Source organism: Electrophorus electricus, chromosome 23, assembly GCF_013358815.1.
Source record: "Electrophorus electricus isolate fEleEle1 chromosome 23, fEleEle1.pri, whole genome shotgun sequence".
In the NCBI taxonomy this organism is placed as follows: Eukaryota; Metazoa; Chordata; class Actinopteri; order Gymnotiformes; family Gymnotidae; genus Electrophorus; species Electrophorus electricus.
This window is the reverse complement of record NC_049557.1, coordinates 4984019-5007953: the sequence shown is the minus strand read 5'-3', so window position 1 is coordinate 5007953 and position 23935 is coordinate 4984019. Positions and strand designations below refer to the sequence as shown.

The window sequence follows — 23935 nt, the reverse complement described above, 5'->3', positions numbered from 1 at the left end:
GACGACGCAGCACTGTAATTCAGACACCACTGACCAAGACAAAGGGGAGTGGGAGGGACGTCATGAAAGATCTCTTCCGCTCTCTCTCTGAAAAAGAAAACAAAGGGCCCAGCACCTGAAAGGGGTCAGGGCAGTGGACACACGTACCTTGACCTGGCAGTAAAAAAAAGCCTGTGATTTCAGTAGCAGTGGGCCAGCGGTGAGCGTTTGAAGAACGCTATTGCTCATTGTTGTTTACGCACACATGCACGCGCGCACACACACACACACACATATGACATCTATTATTTTAAGCTGTGACTGTTCTGGTGAAAATAAAGATTTAAAAAAGTGAAATTGGTGTGATCGAAGAAACAATGCCACGAAAAATCATTTTTCAAAAATAAATGAAGGGAGCGTCTTTAAAAGTCATTGATTTTGTAGCACTAATACTCCAGCATGACACATGTACATGGCATTAGGAACTGATTTTTTTTTGCTTAACATAGTTATTGTTCACAATTAATACAACCCTTACTGTGAGATTTTCTAGCAGATAATGCAGAACAAATTACAACAATTACATTATTTATTGTTTCATACCTATTTTATGAAAAGAGCGCTAAAAGAGTGATTTAGAATTAGAAACACTGAACTGTGTGAATACCTACTAGCCATTTCACCCACGTTTGCCTAAGTACTGTAATTAACATTTTTTACTAATTGAAGAGCTGGGAAAGAGCTGCACTGTATAGAAAAGCAGGTTCTCGTTTATCAATCTCTCTCTCTCTCATTACCCAAAACTCACAGGGAAAAAAAAAGCATTAGCTGACTTTTGCACTTCTAGCTACGGTCGCTTTGAACAACACCCATTGTTCCGTGAGGCCAGCAGGCACACGTCACTCTCAGGAGGGAACGTTCTCTCAGTATAAATGGCACTCGCTATGCTTCGCTAACAAGGAGTGAAAACGGCTGTTTTCCGATCCTTTCCCAACACATGCATCTTACTGTGCATTCATTCCAGAAGTGGCATGCATCCAGGGCGACCTGCGCGCAGGCCGGAGGAGTCTAGCCGCCCTATCCGACTCGGACGAGGATTTGGTGGTGAAATGCTAAATGTGGCTGGCGCGTATACGACGGCCGGCGCCCGAGAGCTGACATCTTGACGAACGGCGTCGCTCCCCCGAAATTGATCGATTTCGAGCGCGTACGTTTTATTGATTGGCTAATTGTTTGGGAGGTGGGAAGTGGCTGCCGTGGTGAATCAATGATGGGCGCCTGGCACGCACGGGCCGCAGGGGAGAGGCTCGGGGGCGCGGCGCGGCTTCCTGTGAGCCCTGCGATCGTCCTCCCCACAGCCCTGAGGAGTGCTGAGTCCTTCCGGCTCTCCCCTCGCATTAATAATGCATCCTCTCTAACAGCAGCATTCAGCTCCGCTGTGGAGCCTGTCCGAAACATCGATAGCTACTCACTTGAAACAACCCCGGAGCTGGGGCATTGGAAGAAGTTATGGATGATAATTAGCCCTCAGACCAGGTTTTTCCGGATCTATGAGAACTCTCTCTCTCTCTCTCTCTCTCTCTCTCTCTCTCTCTCTCTCTCTTTTCCACAGAGTGTGTGTGTCTCTGTCGCTCTGCCTTTCTTAGTCTGGCGCTACGGCAACAAGAAATGGGATGGATGAGGGGTGGGGTTGGGGGCTACTCTCTGACGTCGCTTGTCCCTGAGCTCGGAATGACAAGGTACAAACAAGAAGAGACAGGCAGGAAACAAGGGAGTGGAAAAGAGGCGGACACACCACGGATTTCCATACAGCCTCACTTGGGAGACCACAGTGATGTAGCAAGAGCACTGAACGTAGTATTACCATGTACAGTAACCAAATACGTCACACATTAAGCTTCCAAAACCGCTGCGGTGGATCTATAAAGTGTGCAGTTGAAAGCATTCTGGCTGGGTAGGATCCATTACCCACTGTGGTAAATGCAGCTGGATGAGAGATACGGCGTGGTTCACCTGCCACTGTGCGATGCGTTAAGTGTTATCGTAGCATTTGTCCTTGAAGTAGCTGTATCGCAAAAAGTTGAGTTATGCAAATGCGCCTTCTGACAAGTGTTGTAAGCATCCTGTGTTTCTGTGGGTGTTGTGATGAAATTTCATGTAAATAATTTTGCTCAGAATAACGCATTCAAGCCATGTCACCTGATGGTCCCAGCATTGCATTTTTAATATATTGCAAGTCATACTGCAACATGGCGCAACGTATTCGCAACATATTTGCAATATTTCCTCCCCGTTGTGCCCACATGGCTGAGGCCGCGTGGCCGGAGCTCTGAGGCCGGGCCTGCTCTGGGCGCCTGCTCGCAGGGCGAGTGCTGATTAAAGCCACGGCCAGATGGACCACCGCTGCTCTCCTCGTCCTGCCGTGGAGCCACCGGCCGGGATCAAAAGTGCTGAAGGCCGTCCAACAGCCAAGCGCCTCAGAGCCCGCGCGCGGTCAACCCAGGGCCGGCTCCCAGCCGCCGACCCGTGCCCGCCACCCACCACGGCAGGGAACAGAGGAAGTTAGACATTATGCTCGCTCTCCGTGTGCCGCTGTCATGGGACTGAGAGCTGAAGCTCCCAGTGGGTACGGCAGCCCCAGCTCAGTGAATTCGGGGTAGCGTGCCATAAAACGCGCCCCTGCTATTTAATGATTATTAGTAAATGTAACGTTGATCTTAAAATACTACATCCTCCCAACTCCTTACGTTTTTTGCCTGCAGGTCATTTTACTGCAGAGAGTAAAAGAGAGAAAAGCCCTTTTTTGCTGATGAACTGTGTTGCATCTGCGAAGAATTCGACTGGTCCAGGTGAAGTCAGGTGCCTGCCACGCACACCGGAGTTGAGCACCCTCAACCCTGTGGCCCTGTGCTGTGGCCACTATGACTGATGTGTGCTTGTGGGAGCCTTGGCAAGGCGCGCATGCTCTACTGGAGAGAGAACCGTGCAGAGACCCGTGCAGAGAACCATGTAGACCAGCGTGCAGAGAACCGTGCTTTTCACATACACAAAAAAGTGTCCTGTACGATGAAGTAAGGACAGAAGCGCTCGTCAGAATTCGCCAAAGCTCTTATCGAGAGCAACTCCCGTACTCATCAGTATGACGGCAGGTTGGAAAAAACCCATGACCTTGGCATTGTGAGGCAACCTGTGCCTGCTCAACCAGGGGAGCTTGAACTTTGAAGGTACAGAGATTCTTTATGAGAAAACTTTGCATGAGGGCGGGGGGGGGGGGGGGGGGGGGGGGTTGTTAGGTTTTTTGGGTTTTTTTTTTTTTGCTTTTCACTTTCAGGATTAGAAAAAGACATTCAGGTAAAGAATTTCACGGGGGTTACTGCAGCAGCACATTACTTGTAGTGCGTCTAGTCTTTGTTTCAAAGTTCGTTCATTAAAAAGGCCATATGTCACGGATTCAGTCAGTCAGTCAGACATCAACGGCCTGGAAAGTGAAAATGCGACAGAGCTAAGCGTGGTGGAGGGCAGCGTGATCGGGAGATGGGCTGCCCAGGCACACACAGGAGCAGGTGGACCCTGACATAGCCAGCACGGTTAAGGCCCATCATTAAAAGAGAGGGTGAGCGGAAACGGGGTCCATGTTTCCACGGCAGCGCTAGGGGAGGAGCAGCGGGCGCTGCACCAGTTAGAGACACTGATTAGCGATCGCTGAGCTCCTCTTTCTGGGGAAATACTATCAATTAAAGCATAAAGGCACTTCACGAATAATTAATGTAATACTAATTATATAGTATTTGATTAAATGGTGTAACCTCTCCTGTGAATATTTAGGTGTATGATCGATCTATCTATCTATCTATCTATCTATCTATCTATCTATCTATCTATCTATCTATCTATCTATCTATTTCCTTGTTTGTTTGTTACAATTAAAACAAAATAATTATTATAATTTTATATTAACTATTAGAATGTAACAATCCACTAATTGTACTATAAAGTATAATGTTAGAATTTACACTGTCATTTGCAAATTGCATGTCTTTTCTCTTATGACTAAGGCTATATTTACATAAAAACAACCCAAGGGAATCACAACACCACACACCGAGTGTTCCAGAGAAGTCAACAAAACTTCTCTCCAACAGTTCGGCGGTGGGTTTTGGAGCAGTTTACAGAGAAACTCTCTGAGAAGTGAGGTGGCTTTAACACACTTGAGTTGACACCTTGCAAGGAGTCTACACTTTGCCATCTTAAAATAAACCTGCGATGATTGAGGGTGAAAATTGAGAGGAAAGGTATCCACTTACAGGAAAGATTTCACCCAGTTGAAACAATTATCACCATGTTTCTCACGTTGCAGTGTGTCACACTTCACTGGGACTGTTCTAAAGTACTGCATAACTCTCATTAAGAGCACTGGAGGCTTGCTAATCCGCATCCTGAACAGATACATGTTGGAACGTATGGGGGTGCATCCTCACTGCAAACCCAACATCGACAGTCCAATAAGAGGAAGCAGAGTGATGAAAAAAAGCTATTAATTTGTTTGTATATGTGTGCATATGTATGTATGTGTGTCTGCATGTATGTGTGTGTGTGTGTGTGTGTGTGTGTGTGTGTGTATGTGTGTGTGTGTGTGTGTGTGTGTGTGTGTGTGTGTGTGTGTGTGTGTGTGTGTGTGTGCATGTGTAGCTGGGCAGGATGGTGCAGGCATGGTTCAGTGTTATTAGTCAAATGGAGGACTAAAATAAAGCAGTGTGAAAGGAGGCTGGGGCCAGGAGTGTGTGTGTGTGTGTGTGTGTGTGTGTGTGTGTGTGTGTGTGTGTGTGTGTGTGTGTGTGTGTGTGTGTGTGTGTGTGTGTTTTAATTGGAGCTTAGTGGCTGGTGAGGATCAGAGATACTCCAGAAACAAAAGAGCAGAGAAAAAGCAGAGAGGTGACAGAGATGTGGTGAGGTTGGCAATGGGCATGTGTATATACGTGTGTGTGTGTGTGTGTGTGTGTGTGTGTGTGTGTGTGTGTGTGCGTGTGTGTGTGTGTGCGTGTGCATCTGACTGTGAGGGTGGACAATCAAAGTTATATTTTCCTGCCCAGCTGTGGTTTGAGCAGTGGATCAAACATGGTTCTTAAAGGAATACAATGTCACAATAAAGAAAAAAAATCCTGTAGAAACCCAAGCAGTATTTCTCATATCTTAGCTGCACCTAATGTTTCTTACATCAAAACAATAGAAAATATATTTCAATGTCAGCTGGAGGTGCACATAAAAGGCCATTTTGCAGAATGCAAATAAATCAATTAGCCAGGTTGTTAGCTCATTATTCAACCACAGGCCCCTTCTGCTTTAATGGGTTTTTGACAGCTGATAAATGATGTCATTTACATTAGCCAGCCTGTTTTAAGACTGTTCAGCTTGTGGTCTGTTGAATCATAAAGCATGCACACAATACCTGAAACAGCGCAAACCAGGCCGAATGACCAACAAACTGTGCGAGTCTGTGGGACAGAAAACTGCTCTCTCCGCTCGTGATCGTTCACGGGCAACTTCACGTGTATGAAGGCCGAACGAACATCACGTATTAGTGCAGGAACACGGGAGCAGCTCTGCGTGTGCACACCGGCGGCCAGGCGGGCGGGCAAACACACTAGCCGTGGTGGAAGATGGCGGGGAAGTCACAGCTTTGTTCTCCGAGCCTCCGTGTTCTCGAGCCCGAGTCTCCCAGCATGCACTGCATGCCGTTCTAATCCCTCAGACCTCTCCCTCCATCTGTCCCTGCACCGCCACCGGTCAGACACACACAGGGAGAGAGAGAGAGAGAGGAACACACGGCCCGCGTGATTCATGCTGGACACTCTTCCTCCTTCGGTTTCGGCTCCCGTATAGACTGCATCGCCGTGCATTCTGTTGCGTTTCAACACCAATCTGAGTCATCTGAAGAAATCAGGTGCACTGAGCTGATATGATGTGTCTGATTGAAAATGGCCACACAGTTTCGTAATCCTGTGGTTGTGCAGTCATTTGCCATGAGAGAGGAGAATTTGCGAATTAGTACTGGGTTTGGAGATACATGGCAACCAACGAACAAATCAACAGAAGGAAGAAGCTCTTAAGGAGCAGGGAGCTACTATTCACCCTGACCATCCACAATCAAAGGCTGGAAACTGCAGATATCCCCACCCCCACCCCGCTTCACAGTGTACTCTGCTGCTTCCTAAACAAACTGCTCACATACCTCCTTTGTGTGAAGCTTCTAAAGCTCCTGTGCGAGGAGCACCTCGCTGCTCTCAGGAAACGAGCGCAGAGACCCCGGCGGAGACGCCAACTCCTCATGAATATTTCACCATGCGCTGCTCCGAAGAGGCACGTCGCCTACCGAGGAGCGATCGAAGGTGAACAACAGGGAGAGGGGGAGAGAGCAGCTAACTCACCGTACCCCGCTCACCATCAACCCGTCCGTTCCAGCCACCTGTCTCTCCGGCACTACCTACACTCCCAGCCGCCTCCTCTCTGCTGCGCGTTTGGAGCGGTGGGTGTGGGGAAGGGACGGGTGGGGTGGGCGTCGAGCGGCGCGGGTAGTCATTAGCAGGCTAGTCGGCACACGCGGTGCTGGAGGGCGCCTCTGCCCGTGGTGCTTTGGGTTAACAGCGCCGCAGAGTTTGGAGAGGCACTATGATAGCTCCCATCAACGGCTGGCACACCGCAGATTGGTGAACTCACACAGAGGTTAATGGACTAACTCAAGTTTGTCTGTGCAGCAATAAGAGGGCCCCTCGTATAATTGAATCAAGCCTGCATGTGAATGAAACGACAAGCTGGTTCTACCTCCCTTTCTCTCCCTTCCTCTCTCTCTCTCTCTCTCTCTCTCTCTCTCTCTCTCTCTCTCTCTCTCTCTCTCTCTCACCCTCTTGCTCCCTCGTTCTCTCTCTCTCTCTCTCTCCCTCCCTCTGTAGTAAGGGAGTGATCTGAATAAATGTGTTGTCGGGAAGTAGATAGAGGGTGAGGCCTTTTGTGGCACTGTGATTAGATGCAGCTAGAGAAATAATGCACTGAAGTGTAGATTAATTCACTATTCTACAAAGCAGCCTACATGGAAAAGTTTCAGAAATTATATCAGTACAAATACGCCTCAAAGAACAAATTGGGATATGAAATGTGTTTACAGGCGATTACATGATTACATGAGATTCCATGTTTCATTATAAAAATTACATCTAAAATTAGACGTTCCAAGCCAAATTGACAATAATTTCAAATCTTAACAAAAAGTACTGAATGAACGTAAGTTTTACCGTTTAAACAAAAAATACGTTTACTTTGATACCTGGTTGGTACAGATATAGGCTGCAATTTACTGTTTAACAGTTATCTAACAGAATTATTTTAGTAATTTACTTATTCAGTTTGGTAGACCATTTGCAGTAGTTGTGGTCTAATTGAGGTCGCAGTCAGTCGCACAGTTGAAAGTTTACTGAGGTCATAGCTGCAAGTGCCATTCAGGTGCGAGAGAGCTGCCTGTGTGCTGAGAAATCTGAGCGATATTACTGAGTTATATTTAATACTGCTAGACTCATACCAGCAGTCATTCTTAGTCATTCTTATCAAGCCCGAGGAACGTCGTGCGTTTTTTTAGGCACGGAGCAGGTACAGTGAGGATAACAGCAGAACTCTAATTCGTTTTCCAGCCCTGTGATTGTACCCTATTGTGTGAGCAGGGCAGCGCTAAGACCCGCTCCGCATTAAATGACACCGCCATTATTTTCCCTTAGCGAGCCTGAGCGCGAAGTGTTCCCTTCCAAAACTCTCTAATGGGCCTTTGTGCAATGCAGTGTGCGGCTGCCAGATTGTACATGTAAAGCCAGTGGTTGCACTAGGTCGTAAATGCGCTTGTGCCTGCGATAAATTCCATTATTATTAGAATGATAAAAAATAAAAAAGATCTCAAATCCTTTCTTCCTCTCTCCCAGTAAGAAGGCGGGCGGAGATGTGAATGGGTTGTATCAGAGCGAAAGCTGGGAGCGGCGGGGCTCGCCGTTAATTATTGATGCAGTTTGCGTGCAGCTGCGAAGGAGAACGAAATGCGGCTCAGAGGGAGAGCGTGGGGGACAGGCGAGGACGCGGGTAATGTTTATAAGAAAACGGAGAAAGACTGGGGAATTCTACGGATGCATAGTGGGGTATTCCGCAACTTCTGACGCTTGCATCAGAAAAGCATCTAAAATCCTAATTAAAAACCACTAAGACAAAGGCTGTTTCTTAAAGTAAACGCATATTACATTATATTGAAATACAGTGACATTTCATAACCTGAATTAATTTTATTTAGGCAAATTCCACGTCAAAGTTAATCGCCAAGGTCTATTTGAGTCCTGTGTGGTTGCATGCGTTCCGGTAGCCTTCACATGCACGAGGCAGGATGGCGGGATGTTTCCCGCGAGCGCCGGTCTCAAAACCAAGTCGTTTTAAATGCACCTGACGCGTGATCACCAGTCGAGTTAGGAGCGTCAGCGCGCACCACAACATCACCGGTCTCTAGGTTCGGTTTCCCGAGGGCGTACGGTCCCCCCCCCGCACCCCCCCGCCGGGACTCGCGCCGCTACCCTGCCCTCCGCGCTCGCGCGCCACCCCTTCTTGTGCTCGCGCTCAGCCAATGAGCTTTCACGCCAGCCTGGCGGGTGCGCTCCATAAATGGTGCTAAGGAAACGGGGCGCTCGCACTAGCTTTTCCGATTCCAGCGAGGGTCCGATCTTTTTCTTTTTTATTGTTTCGTTTCTCGTTCGTTCCCTTGTTCCGTTCAGAAAAGGAAAGGGAAGCCCCGTGCCTTGCAGCCCGCAGCCCTCGCCGCGCGGAACACGCCGCTGTCTGATTTCTCGCGCGAGCGCTCCATCACCGCCCCGCTCGTCCTTTGGAACGGGCGCCTCGCGCTCTCTAACACCTTGCTATAGTCTCAAAAGAAACGTCCCAGCTGTCAAAGCCCGGAAACAAGAATGGTCATGGTGAGTAATGTAGCCGAGCCATTCTGGTTCATACGCGATGACTGCAGCTCCATTGTTTCGGTTTATATCTGTAAGTGTTTCAGTCCAACTCCGTGCGATAAAACTGCACCTGCCGCTGTGCAATGCTCCGTTCAGCACATTGATAAAAACAGAAAGTTTTCTCGCGATTTGTTTAAGTATCATGACCATAGGAGGGACGAGGACAAAATGGTGTATAATTCAGGACTGCGCTCTCAGGTGTGCGTCTCATTGCGTAGGTAGGCAATAGTTGTTTTGTGTGTGTGTGTGTGTGTGTGTGGTTCACCCCTCGCCTGTCTCTTGTACAAAGAGAAGGTGTGATATTCGCTCGTCGGAGCTAACGGGGTGCGTCGCGTGTGCGTAATTTTACTACTCTGGCAGCGAGATTGGGATTTGCGGGAGTTTTCGGGTGCGCCACGCTCAGTTTTTTGTTGTTGTTGGGTTTTTTGCAGCCTAAATTCATGTGTTGTCTATTACACGTTTCTACACGTCATAGAAATTTAGAAGCGCCTTCTTTGTTGAGACCTTTCCGTTTTTAGCTGGATCCAAGTATCATAGGTTTTTGCTACTAAATACATACTGCATTGTGTGTGTGTGTGTGTGTGTGTGTGTGTGTGTGTGTGTGTGTGTGTGTGTGTGTGTGTAAAATACTGAAGGGTGTAGAGGGGGCTATAACAAAATGTCAAATAGTAAAATATTTATGGGTATTTTACTATTTTATAGGTATTTTACTATTTGACATTTTCTTATAACCCCCTCTAGAGCCTTCAGCGTTTTTGTAGAGATACTGTAGAGGGTTAGGGGCTTTTTGTGTTTACCAGCATTATGGAAATCACAGATAAGGAATAATTTAAGTCTTGTGCTGTGGGGGGAAACCATCCTGATGAAATCAGTGCATGCTTTTAGTATGCATGCATTAGTGGTTCATTTATATAGCTGGTGCCGTGCAGACATCCTCCACCATAGTGCTGGTAAGTGCAGTCTGTCTTTGCGCTCACTTAAGCTCAGCCCTCAGCAGCGATTGATTGCATTCGCTGTACAGACAGGGCTCCTCTTAGCCAAGGTGTCAGTGCTCCTGTCTTCTAGGCTGCCAGAGCGAAGGTGTTAATTTTACAAGGGTAGTGGGGATGACGGGCAGCTCGGGCAGCCAGTGGGAGTGCAGGGGGGAGGCGGGGGACGTTGTGACCTCACCAATGAGGAGGGAACAGGGAGCGGGGCTGCAGCATTTGGCTCATGCCGAAGCCCGTGCATTCACAAGCAGCTGTGCTCAGAGGAGGAATGCCCGGTCTCGCACTTGCTGGACGCGTGCTGCCTCGCCACCACTGAGACACAGACAGAGAGAGAGAGAGAGAGAGAGAGAGAGAGGGAGCGAGAGAGAGACAGAGAAAGAGAGATAAAGAAACAGGGAGCTCAGAGAGAGAGAGAGAGAGAGAGAGAGAGAGGGGACATTTGCACAGCTGCAGGAGAGAACTCTGCTCGCTGGCTCACAAATGGAGTGGAATGGGTTTAAAATGGTAAGGATGCTGCAGTGATTTTGTGTGTGTGTGTGTGTGTGTGTGTGTGTGTGTTCTGCCCTTGCCGTGTTTTAATGCCTGCAGCTGCATTGCCAGCACTAGAGAGTCTCCTGTTTCCTCCCTCCCTCCCTCTATGAGTGTCTCCTTTCGCTCCTATTTCAATCTAGCCGGATACTCCTCATCCCTCCTGGAGGCTGTGAGGAGGTGCCCTTGGGCTGTAGAAATATGGGTGAAAAGAGGAGAAAAGGAGAAGGAGACAGGGATAGGAAGAGAGAAGGAGAAAGGGTAGTCATGACGGACCGGGGGTAGCGGGTTGCGTGATGCCAGGTTTTAAAATCTGTTTTTTGACAAGGGAGCATGCGGTGTCTTCATTTCACCTTTCGACTGGCATGCTTGGGCTCTATCAACAGTGCGTGAGCTCCACAGCAGCCACGTAATTTGATCTTTCCATGTCAAACGTTGTTGCTTTTCTAATGCGTATGCTTTACCATTTTGTACTCATTTGAATGTGCATAAATATGTTAGTGGGGAGACTGGATGCAGATGCCGAGTTGCATAACTGCGTGGCAGCGTGAATCCTGAAGCGTAAGTTTGTAAATGAGTATGAGTGGGAGTGATCCAGTGTGTGAGAGTGAGTAAATGTGTGTGCGTGTGTGTGTGCTCGGGTGTGTGTGTGTGTGTGTGTGTGTGTGTGTGTGTGTGTGTGTGTGTGTGGTGTGTGTGTGTGTGTGTGTGGTGTTTGTATTTAAGTCTATACGTTTTCCTTTGTTTAAACATTTCTAAAAATCACCGGCAGTGCACACGGTGTCCGCAAATACTAACTGGGTAGTGATGGGGCAGATTGCAGTCTACATAATGTGTATGTATGTATGTATGTGTGTGTGTGTGTGTGTGTGTGTGTGTACGTGTGTGCGTGAGTGTGAGTGTGTGCAGCTATTGTTGACTAAGGGCTCAGAGGCTGCCTCTCCCGGCTGTCACCAAGCTAGTGGGAGACTGTGCCTGCCAGGAACCAACTCACCCCGAGAGGCCGAGAGAGAGAGAGAGAGAGAGAGAGAGAGAGAGAGAGAGATAGTGAGAGAAAGAAATAAAAAGCTTACTAAACTACGCTAGATCAGAAAACACTAGGCCGATGTTTTCAACATCTGTTACAATATTCGCAGGAACAGGAGAGTATAATTGCAGTGTCGTTGATGGGTAATGTTGCTTGCATTCATGTTTTGAACAAGACGACGTGACTGTCAAACACTAGACAGCATCTGAATGGTCTTAAAATGGTGTACTCCTCCACTGCTTAGGGAATTCTACAGCTTGGCTCTTTGCTTCCCAAATGTGGGCAGCATTATTCTTTTTTTTTTCCCAGGCAAATGTTTGACTGTTTGTGTGTGTGGGCTTTAACATGCAATCAAAATGCTAATTGGAAAGAGAGAGATTCCCAACAGTGAATCCTGCTGCACCTCACACTCTCTTCCTCTGTGTGTGTGTGTGTGTGTGTGTGTGTGTGTGTGAGTGTGTGTGTGATGCAGTGGAGTAGAGAGGGGACTTGTCCAGCAGTGAGTGCTGAAGCTATCAGGGGGGAGAGAGAGAGAGATCCTCCATGTCTCAGGTTCTGAACTGTGGTTCTCCACATAACCCTGCTCCCATGATGCCTGCCACAGGAGGAGCGGGCCGCTTGTCGCTGCTCCCTCCTCTCCTCCTTTGCTTTCATCCCTCCTTTCTCCTCCTCACCTCCTCTCTTCCCCTCTCCTCCACACGCTCACCCGGTCACTCTACTCCGGGCTTTCTCCTTTGTTGTCCACTTCCAAGGTTGCATATCAATGCTAATAAGTCCGTGGCCAGACTGAATATTAAGAGGCAGAGTATCGAGCGCAGGTGGGCATCAGGGACAGAGAGAGGGAGAGAGAGAGGGAGAGAGAGAGGGAGAGGGAGAGGGAGAGAGAGAGAGAGACTGACCACTGGCTTCCCAGGGCCGGGCAGCAGGGGTGAGATAATAGCCCCAGGAAGTGTGAAGGCTGGGTGGGAGAGTTGGCGCCTCACTCCACGAGTGACACCGGAGTGACACGCGAGGCTGCTGGGTCTCCCACGGAGAGACGGAGCCAAAGGACGAGCGCAGGGGAGTGGGCGGAGGGAGGGAGAGAGGGAGGGAGAAAAGAGCAGGAAAGAGAAGCGGAGCAGAGAAAGAGAGAGAGAGAGAGAGAGAAGAGACTGAGGCTGTTTCCCTGTGGCTGCGTGGATGGCGAGGAGGCGTGTCAGTGCCGCATCCATCTGTAATTGCTCCACCGCAAGAGAGCGGCGGGGTGGCTGGAACCGCCTCTACCCCCTCGCGCTTCCCCACTGGTCTTGGATGGTGGCGCTCTAGAGCTCGCACCGAAATGACAAAGGCTATTCCACCTCCAGTGCACCACGCAGTTTGGATTGTTCATATATCCATAACTGTAAGATTAATATAGTTAAAAGGCTTATTGCTGGATTCATTTGAGCCTTTTTTTTTAATTTACTATAATGCAGTTACGTAATTCCAATTAATAACAGAAATATTGATTGTTGTGCTTTTATGAGAGGTGGGAACATCTATTCAGCATCACACCGATATATATTAGTTAACTGATAGTGAAAGTGGATGGCAAATTTAAAATGCTGTACTCGGATCAGTAGTCTCCATACAAATCTCGAAGCTGTGATGATGTGATGTCACATCATGACTGTCACGAGATCAGATCACGAGGGACTCTGCAGATATGGGTTGGTCCGGGGGTCGGCCTTGCGGCCGGAGAGAGCCGGCTGACCAATGAGGGCAGGCTGGAGGCGGAGACATCAACAGCATGCCCACATGCCAGAACATGGCGTCAAAACGGCAGCACCGAGCTCATTTCCGGACATTGCAAGAATCCGGTGCAACGGATTTGATTCATTTAGGCGTAGGAGACGCAGGCTCCAGCAGAACTGTGCAGCACCCTCGTCCCACACTGAATTATGTTAATGTGCGTTAGTTCAGTGCTTCTGAGCCACTGCGCTACTACAATTAGATGCCATTTGCATCCCTCAGCTTGGATTCCTCGCTGGTGTTCAAGCAGCAGGCATCTATCACTGCCTCGTCACATAGTCACTCAGCTTATTTTATATAGCTGCCATTATTATATTAGCACATGTAATAGGAATGAAATCTCAAAATGCATTTGTTCTGTACGGCCCCCGTATCGCAGGCTGATGGGAAATGAGAATTACTGTGAGAATACTAAGAGGTACCAGGTGCCACTATTGATTAATAAAGGCCAAATCTGTGTTGGAAATATACTGCAGTTAATATTCAGCCATTCATACACAGACACGTTTGCGCTTTGTTTGGCGTTTCAGCACCATGCCTCTGGATCCTCAAGCAACATTACAGGGGCCCTAATGGCGAAGGCTAAGTTGACAGCTATTATAACCTTTTATTATCTTGTGACGCTTAAGCTGGCATGAAATTAGGTGGGGGTAATTTTGGAAGCCTTGACATCTTTTGGATGGCAAATTATCTTAGGTAAGCAAAGGTTAATAAGCCACATCTATTCAAACCAAATCTGTTCCAGAGCATTGTCTCAATTATACTTTTTTTTTTTTTTTAAAAAGCAGACTCGCTTTTTTTTTTTTTTTTTTTTGCATGAATGCTAAATACATGAATACCAACAAAACATTTAGTTAAAATTTTAATAGGCTTCCAAAGTGATTTCTCTCATTTATCCATCTCCGTTCTCCCTGCAGATAGCTGAGGTAAGAGAGAGTGTGTGCACTTAAGGGCGCACACCTCACACGCACAACCCAAGTGAAAGTGCCATGCACAGACAGGCGACAATCAGCTGGATGCACACACATGCATACATACTTACAAACACACACTACAAATAAATAAACACACTAACCCCCTTCCCAAAGCCAAGGTTCCCTTCTCAGAATCTCACCGACTGCTGCCTCTATAAATACGTATTCCGCTGTACTGAACGGAGGCAATGGCAGCAGTCAGAAGGCTGATTATCAGTCTGGGTTCATCGACACGCGTGCAAGGAAGGTTTCCTCTTATTTCTGCCTCTCCACTTACCTCATCTTTCTCCATCCCCATCTGCCTCTCTCACTCTTCCTCCATTTTTCTTTGTCTCTCTCCCTCTTTCTCTGTGTGTCTCTCCCTCGCTCCGTCCCTGCGCCTGTGTGTTTTGGTACTCCTACAGACGGTTGGTTTGGAGTGGCAGCCTCTCCTGAGACTGTGCACAAACTGCACATTTCTCTGATCTACATTTTGCTCTCCAGGAACAGACAGCGACAGCTTCGGCAGGAGCGGATACGCCTGCGCCGCTTACATCCGCTAGCTCAGCCCCGACCCCGGCCTCCACCCACCACCCCCAGCCTCCACCCACCCAATTCAGTGCACTCTTACCCCAACCCCACCCACCCAGCTCAGCTCAGCGCACGCTCACCTGCCACATGGCGCTAAAGGACATCTCAAGGTCATTCACTCAGAGCCCTGTCAGGCGTGTATGGAACGTCTCTAAAGTGATTCGAATCATAACTTTGAATCCAAAACGCGGCACGACAAAATGGCAGAGCAGGTTGGGTAAGGAACATATGGAAAATAAAAGATAGTATGCATTTGGCAGGGGAAGTTTAAATGGAAGGTAGAAACTCGTGTTTTCAGTTGCTCTGGGAACAGAGAGTAGAAGAAAAAAAAACGCAAAAAAATGAGGAGGTGAGTAAGATTAGGACAGCAAAGAGACACAGACAGTCAGCAATGAGAAGTAGACACTGGAAATGTCAAAGGTAGTTCTCTCCGAACATCAGTGGTCTGGGGTTAAAAGGTCACAGAGGTTGTGGGTCGCCGGTCTGTAATGTGTGGCCATTGTGACAATGCAGCCTGGCAGAGAAAAGGTAACCGGTACTGAAAAAAACCCCTAATCTCGATCAGAATAGTAACCATAGATACCACTGTTGGCATTTTGCAGTAGAACTGTATTGGGAAACGTCTTGCCCCCGTACATCTTCTGTGGCGGTAGATATAGTTATCCCGCTGTCAGCTGGAGTTGGTTGGATAGTGGGGGAGCAAGCCCTCATCAGAAGTTGCTGGTTTGTGTCAGACGCTTTCTACTGTTGTTACTCTGTCGCAGTTTAAGTATTTACCTTATTTGCCTTACGTCAGATACTTAAGACTGAAGACTGAATGTTAAGCATTTGACTTCAGCCTTTCTTTTAACTCCTCAAACAAAACATGCCTTTACAAATACCCTAAACACCAATCACAAACTGCAAACACCAGTGCGAGGTAAATTTCCCAAACAGAGAACTTAAACACAGACCCTGGTCTTCGTGGTCCTCATGGCTGTGGTGTGCTAGGTTCCGGATCACTACAAACCCCTCTGCTTTCTCTCCAGCAGGCTACACTAGGATCGATTGTCCCCTGTGGGTATTTTCAGTTCCACCGGAGCCCAGTGGCGCAACATTAATCTGCTATTTTGAATGCGTGCCACACCCAGCGGTTTCGTTACGACTCTGTGGGGCTTTGGGAATTATCTCCTCGGTCATGAGACTCCATTGGGTCCTCTTTGTCTCCTTGCTACAGCAGACGGAGTCACATGCCCCAGTCCCCTTGTGTATCTTCCAACCCGTGATCCAGAGACAAAGGCATCTTTGACTGGTGCTTTGACCCCTGTCCTGCTCTGTCATGACCTTTGATGGTCACCGACCCAGAGGAAGAGCCGCAGTGGACTGAGCAGTAAGCCCCACGTGTCAGACCATCATCTTCTTCGTTCACTTCAGTCACAATGGGCGTTTGTACAGTGTTTGCAGGGGTGTTCCTTCTCTCGGTCACATGCACACGTTACCATTGTGATCCTGGTCTTCAACAAAGACGAAGGCCATCATGCCACAGTCCGCTTAGAAACTGCTGCGAGCAAACTGACAGACGTCCAGAACAAAAAGAGGTGAATTTAGCCGGAAACTGTACACGTATTTAACATGGATACATTTATTGTGCCGTTGTTTGGAGATATTTATTTTATTTTGTTATTACTAATTAGTATTAGTATCAGCTTTGATTAGTCTCTTGATTAGGGAATTTTAATTAATTTTTACATTTCATATGTTGTTGTCTAATCTAGGGGAAAAAAACAGATTACATACCAAAAATAATACCCAAAAAACCCCAAAACCAAAACGAATGAATGGAAAGTTAGCTAGCCTGCAGTGCTGCAAAACTATCCCAGATGTTAGAATCACCTGAACAGTACTGCAGTCAATCACGGCACACATCAGTGCCTGTTGCCCAGGGGAACATCTGAGTCCAGCAAACCGGCGGTTGAGGTAAAGGCGGGTTTGTGTCAGGTACACCAGCCCAGCTGCAGGCAGCTTCTGTCCAGTTAGCCACAGCTCTGCTTAACTGTCACTAATACAAGCAACACCTTTTAACGAAGGATGGGTCCGGCACGACGAGTCTGTCCTACAGAGGCATGACCGGCAGGGGTAGAGGCTGGCGTGGGGGATCACACACAAGCCTCATGGGAATTAGCAAACCTGCTAGCAGCACTAAGCTCAGTCGAGACTGCTGGGCCCAGAGCGGAGCCCCCGACAACACTAGACGGATCTTCTGCCGCCTTTGTTTTTTTAAGCGCTAAACTTGATGCCGTGTATTAAAGGCCTTCTCCAGTTAGTTACTGGCAGCAGTCTCTGCTGCAGGACGAGGACAGATGCAGACCCTGCTCCTCGACGTTCCCGTGAGGCACAGCAGGGAAGCAAAAGGGTAGCTAAGGGCGGCATGCTCGGTGAGAAGCGGTGCACTCGGCACCTCCGCAGTGCCATTTGCCAGGACACGGCGGCAGGCTCGGGGGTGGGTAGGCAGCAGGCGGAACACTGGGCGGCCACACCCAGGAGCGCAGGGACCGTGGGCAACCAGCGGAAGAATGTCCTGGCGAGAGAGCGCACCGAGGTACTGGAGGGAAGAGAGAGGACAGGTTAAGGATCGGAGGGAAGGGGGAGCCGTGATAAGGGAAAGACCGACCGTGGGCGTGAGAGTCGGGAGAGGAGCAGCGAGTCACAGCCGCACCAGGGCGCCGAGATTGGATTCGCTTCAGTCTCACTCCAGGCTTTCTGTGTGTGTGTGTGTTTGGGAGTGTGTGTGTGTGTGTGTGTGTGTGTGTGTGTGTTTTGGGTGTGTGTGTGTGTGTGTGTGTGTGTGTGTGTGTGTGTGTTTGGGAGTGTGTGTGTGTGTGTTTGGGAGTGTGTGTGTGTGTGTTTGGGAGTGTGTGTGTGTGTGTGTGTGTGTGTTTGGGAGTGTGTGTGTACACGTGTGTTCAGGAGCCTTCCTCATCCTCTCAGGAGCAGGAGGCAGCAGTCAGCTCTTTTCACTTCCTCTACGGTCTGCCCCCTCTTCCTTGCAGACTCTTTGTGCAGCTTTTATTACCTCCCTATAATGAACTAATATTATCCTAATGGCTTAAAAAGAGAGAATAATTAAAAGGAAAACACAGGCAGAGGTGTGTTGTCGTGCTGCATGCCGTTCGTAACAAAAAGCTTTCATCTTCATTTCATTAGCTTCATTGCAGTATGCGTTTTATCCAACAAGGGCAGAAGCTTAAATCTGGTTTAAAGCCGAAACGTGCGCAGCAGGAATGCAGCATAAGCTGATAGATTCGGGTAACTCTGAAGTGAGTGTGGGGAAGCTAGTTAGCTTGCACCCACATGGTCGTGTGTGGGGCGTGTGTGTTTGGGGGAGGTGAGACGTGTATGTGGGGGGAGAGGTGTGTGTGTGCGGCAGGAGGTGTGCATGTGTAAGTCAGCATGATGTCTGTGTGTGTGTGCGTGGCATGAGGCATGAGGGGTGCACGTGTGTGGGTCAAAGCATGTATGCGTGGACCAAGGCGTGTGTGTGCGGTGTGGAAAACACTTGAGCGTGGTGTGTGGATGCTGCACAGGTGTGCCCGCGTTGTGCTACCTGCCAGCTCCTTGAAGCCATGGCAACCTAGCGGCAGGAGCTGACACAGTGCAGCCAAGTGCGCACCCAGAAAAAATGGCATAAACACACACACAGACGCTCAGTGACGAGCACGCACAGAGGAAGGTAAAGCAAGGCGCGGTTCAAGCGGAAGTAGAGGGAAAAAGCTCTGTCAAGGTCACCTTTGATAATGCAGAGTATCACACTACTGCCATAACACACAGAGGAGTATCACACCACTGCCATAACACACAGAGGAGTATCACACCACTGCAATAACACACAGAGGAGTATCACACCACTGCAATAACACACAGAGGAGTATCACACTACTGCAATAACACACAGAGGAGTATCACACTACTGCAATAACACACAGAGGAGAATCACACTACTGCAATAACACACAGAGTATCACACCACTGCAATAACACACAGAGGAGTATCACACCACTGCAATAACACACAGAGGAGTATCACACTACTGCAATAACACACAGAGGAGTATCACACTACTGCAATAACACACAGAGGAGTATCACACTACTGCAATAACACACAGAGTATCACACCACTGCAATAACACACAGAGGAGTATCACACCACTGCAATAACACACAGAGGAGTATCACACTACTGCCATAACACACAGAGTATCACACCACTGCAATAACACACAGAGGAGTATCACACTACTGCCATAACACACAGAGGAGTATCACACCACTGCAATAACACACAGAGGAGTATCACACTACTGCAATAACACACAGAGTATCACACCACTGTAATAACACACAGAGGAGTATCACACTACTGCAATAACACACAGAGTATCACACCACTGCAATAACACACAGAGGAGTATCACACTACTGTAATAACACACAGAGGAGTATCACACTACTGCCATAACACACAGAGGAGTATCACACCACTGCAATAACACACAGAGGAGTATCACACCACTGCAATAACACACAGAGGAGTATCACACTACTGCAATAACACACAGAGGAGTATCACACTACTGCAATAACACACAGAGTATCACACCACTGCAATAACACACAGAGGAGTATCACACCACTGCAATAACACACAGAGGAGTATCACACTACTGCCATAACACACAGAGGAGTATCACACTACTGCAATAACACACAGAGTATCACACCACTGCAATAACACACAGAGGAATATCACACTACTGTAATAACACACAGAGGAGTATCACACTACTGCCATAACACACAGAGGAGTATCACACCACTGCAATAACACACAGAGGAGTATCACACCACTGCAATAACACACAGAGTATCACACCACTGCAATAACACACAGAGGAGTATCACACTACTGCAATAACACACAGAGGAGTATCACACTACTGCCATAACACACAGAGGAGTATCACACTACTGCCATAACACACAGAGTATCACACCACTGCAATAACACACAGAGGAGTATCACACTACTGCCATAACACACAGAGGAGTATCACACCACTGCAATAACACACAGAGGAGTATCACACCACTGCAATAACACACAGAGGAGTATGACACTACTGCAATAACACACAGAGGAGTATCACACCACTGCAATAACACACAGAGGAGTATCACACTACTGCAATAACACACAGAGTATCACACCACTGCAATAACACACAGAGGAGTATCACACTACTGCCATAACACACAGAGGAATATCACACCACTGCAATAACACAGAGGAATATCACACTACTGCAGTAACACAGAAAGGAATATCACACTACTGTAATAACACACAGAGGAATATCACACTACTGTAATAACACACAGAGGAATATCACACTACTGCAACAACACACAGGAGTATCACACCACTGCCATAACACACAGAGGAATATCACACTACTGCAGTAGCACAGAAACGAATATCACATTACTGCAATAACACAATAACACACAGAGGAGTATCACACTACTGTAATAACACACAGAGGAATATCACACTACTGCAATAACACACAGAGGAATATCATACTACTGCAATAACACAGGAATATCATACTACTGCAATAACACACAGGAATATCACACTACTGTAATAACACACAGAGGAATATTACACTACTGCAATAACACACAGAGGAGTATCACATTACTGCAATAATACACAGAGGAGTATCACACTACTGTAATAACACACAGAGGAGTATCACACTACTGCAATAACACACAGAGGAGTATCACACTACTGCAATAACACAGAGGAATATCACACTACTGCAATAACACACAGGAATATCACACTACTGCAATAACACACAGAGAAATATTACACTACTGTAATAACACACGGAGGAATATCACACTACTGTAATAACACACGGAGGAATATTACACTACTGCAATAACACACAGAGGAGTATCACACTACTGCAATAACACACAGAGGAGTATCACACTACTGCAATAACACACAGGAGTATCACACCACTGCAATAACACACAGAGGAGTATCACACTACTGCAATAACACACAGAGGAGTATCACACTACTGCAATAACACACAGAGGAGTATCACACTACTGCAATAACACACAGAGGAGTATCACACTACTGCAATAACACACAGGAATATCACACTACTACAATAACACACAGAGGAGTATCACACTACTGTAATAACACACAGAGGAATATCACACTACTGCAATAACGCACAGGAGTATCACACTACTGCAATAACACACAGAGGAGTATCACACTACTGCAGTAACACACAGAGGCGTGACAGGCTGTGCGTATATGTGCATGCGTTTGTAGGTTTGTGTGGGTAGGCAAATTTTTCATGATTTTTAAAAATTGTTCTTTTTGCTAAAAATACAGCATTTATTTGAAAAACCAAAAAAACAACATTTCCACAATACTCCCTTTTTCATTACATTGGTTTACATTTAGGTTTAAGTATAAGGTGTAGTGTTATTTAGCTACGATGATATAAACCATTAGAAAGTTAGAATAAAGAAAGTGCATGTGCGTGTGCTTGTGCGTGTGTGTGAGAGAGAAAGAGAGAGAGAGCGATGGGGAGAGAAAGTGTATGCGTGTGCTTGTGCGTGTGCCTGTGCGTGTGTGAGAGAGAGAGAGAGAGAGAGAGAGAGCGATGGGGAGAGAAAGTGCATGTGCGTGTGCTTGTGTGTGTGTGTGTGAGAGAGAGAGAGAGAGAGAGAGAGCGATGGGGAGGGAAAGTGCTTGTGCGTGTGCCTGTGCGTGTGAGAGAGAGAGAGAGAGAGAGCGATGGGGAGGGAAAGTGCATGTAAAACAAAGGGGATGTGAGAGACGGGATGAATCCATGAGTGTATCCATGAGCCTGTCACTGGAAATCAGAATGAGGCGAGGCAACTCACACACACACACACACACACACGCGCGCGCGCACAAACACACACCCACCCCACTTTCTGTCTCTTTGATCATCACCATGTACACGAGCCATGTTTCCTAATAACACTGGGCCATTTAGAGAAATAGCTTCACATCCTCTGAATTTTGAGCTATTATATGTGTTTTGATTCAGAACTAGTGTGCCATCTCATCTAATGAGGCTTTCTCAGTTGCATCTGACATGCATGCTGTGTTAATGTGGGATGCTAGGGTAAAGGTTTGCAGACGATGAGATGTGTTGTCATTGAGAGTAATGCGTCTGTGTATGTGTTTGGGGATGTGTGTATGTTTATGTGCTCATAGTTGAAAGCTGTGAGTGTGTGTGTGTGTGTGTGTGTGTGTGTGTGTGTGTGTGTGTGTGTGTGTGTGTGTGTGTGTCTGCCTGTCTTGCATCCTGAAGGCCTGTGCATTCTGGCTGGCTGTACAGAGGGCCAGACTCTTTCACATTTCCGCTGGGAGCCAGAGCAGCGAGCTGGCCTCTGGAACCACACAAATTCGAGTGTCATCCCAGAATCAAGATGCTCACCAATTTTCTGCTTGCCTTGACACAGAGCTGGGAAGCAGCCAGCATTTAAATGAAGGCAGCTGCCCCCTGGTGGTCTATACTGGACTGGGGCGGAATCCACATATCAGGGCTTTTACCCCAACCCCCCCCTCAGGATGTTATCCAGCAGAGCAGATCACAGCAAGAAACAGAAGAACGTTTAGACTATATTTCATGGTTGGTTGTTTATAGAAGAAGCACATTGTTGTCGGGGTACTGGATACAGTGCACGGTGTCCTCAGTTATTCCACGGGTTAGTCATCGTGGTCATGATGTGCTTCTGCAGTTTGTCATGTATATCTAAACAGGATTATGGTAGCCTGTTACCCTTGTTGGAAAACATGGCAAATACCTTACCGCCACATTAGCTGTGGTGTCAGGCTGGGCACTAATTCGCCTCTGCAGAGGAACTGCAAGAAAGGTTAATTTAAGGCCAACAAGATCCCACGCACAGGGACAGAATACAGCCAGGCAGAAGGAGAGCGAGAGAGAGGGGGAGCTAGAAGGAGAGGGAGGGAGAGAGAGAGTGAGTGACAGCTGATCTGCAGTCTGGGGTATGGAGAGTGGGCAGGGGTCGCAGGTGTTTCTCCTGACCTGTAGCCCAGAGGAAAAACACAGTGGCACCAACGCTACCAGTCACTCCATACTACACCCTCTCCTCTCCTCCTTTTCTCTCCTCCCCTCCCCTCTCCTCCCGTGAACTCTCCTCTCCTGATTTCTCATCTCTCCCTCTTCATCTCTCGCTCCTACCCGCAAATAATCCATCTTTTATGAAGCTGTTTTGAACTCATCAAAAATTAAGTGGTACAAGAATGCTTGTTTTGAGTCTATAATTAGCTTCTTTAATTAGACAGCACAGTCTCAAAGTGTTCTTATTATCGGCCTGCTTCTTGGTTTTCACAGATCTCTTTTTCCCCATTAGAAAAAAATGATACCAAGCTAAATACGATTTAAGTGCCTGTTACTAATAGTAGTAATTGAACATTCAACCAAACTGTTTTTTCACCCTTTCCAATTTTGTTTCAGGAAAAAAGTTTTATTCAGTCACTGTTCATATCAGTCTAATATGACTTGCAGTGAGGAAACAGAAAAGAAAGCGTTTGTGTTTCTGTTATTCAAACAATTTTGATCAGAATCCGTACTGTTAGGAATCGTTAGGAATATGCCAGGGCCCGTCGTGCCTGGGTATTTGAGTTTGGTCGCGTCCAGCGTCGAGTCTGCCACGTTATTCTAAAGACAAATAAATAAAACCCCTGAATTTGTACAGGGACTAAAGTTCCTGCCTCGCTGCAAAAGGTCAAAGAGATTCCTCTGAAGTAACCGGTGAGTACAGCTGAGGTATGACAGGCGGGGGGAGGCCCCAGGGCAGGGGGGCAGACACCCCTTGCTGCTCACGCCTGCCCCGGCGTAATGAGGCCTGCGATGACGTAAGGGCTAATGCAGTCAGGACCTCCGACATGCAGTCTGCAGCAGACACACTGCCATCGCCTAGGGAGAC

The 23935-nt window shown here is 47.5% G+C and overlaps 1 protein-coding gene across 5 annotated transcripts in view; it reads left to right on the top strand.

Annotated features, from left to right (window-relative positions):
- elavl4 (ELAV like neuron-specific RNA binding protein 4) overlaps nucleotides 1-23935 on the top strand; it is a 66563-nt gene that overhangs the window by 6687 nt on the left and 35941 nt on the right. Inside the window, exon 1 of one of the 5 annotated variants that reach the window (XM_027001397.2) lies at nucleotides 8702-8969. The exons of 3 other annotated variants lie outside the window; for them this stretch is intronic. In XM_027001397.2, coding sequence (XP_026857198.2) covers nucleotides 8961-8969 — 9 coding nt within the window. In that variant the 5' untranslated portion in view covers nucleotides 8702-8960. Of the gene's footprint in view, nucleotides 1-8701; nucleotides 8970-10259; nucleotides 10502-23935 lie in introns of those variants that run through there. One more of the 5 variants, XM_027001395.2, reaches the window with a different exon arrangement.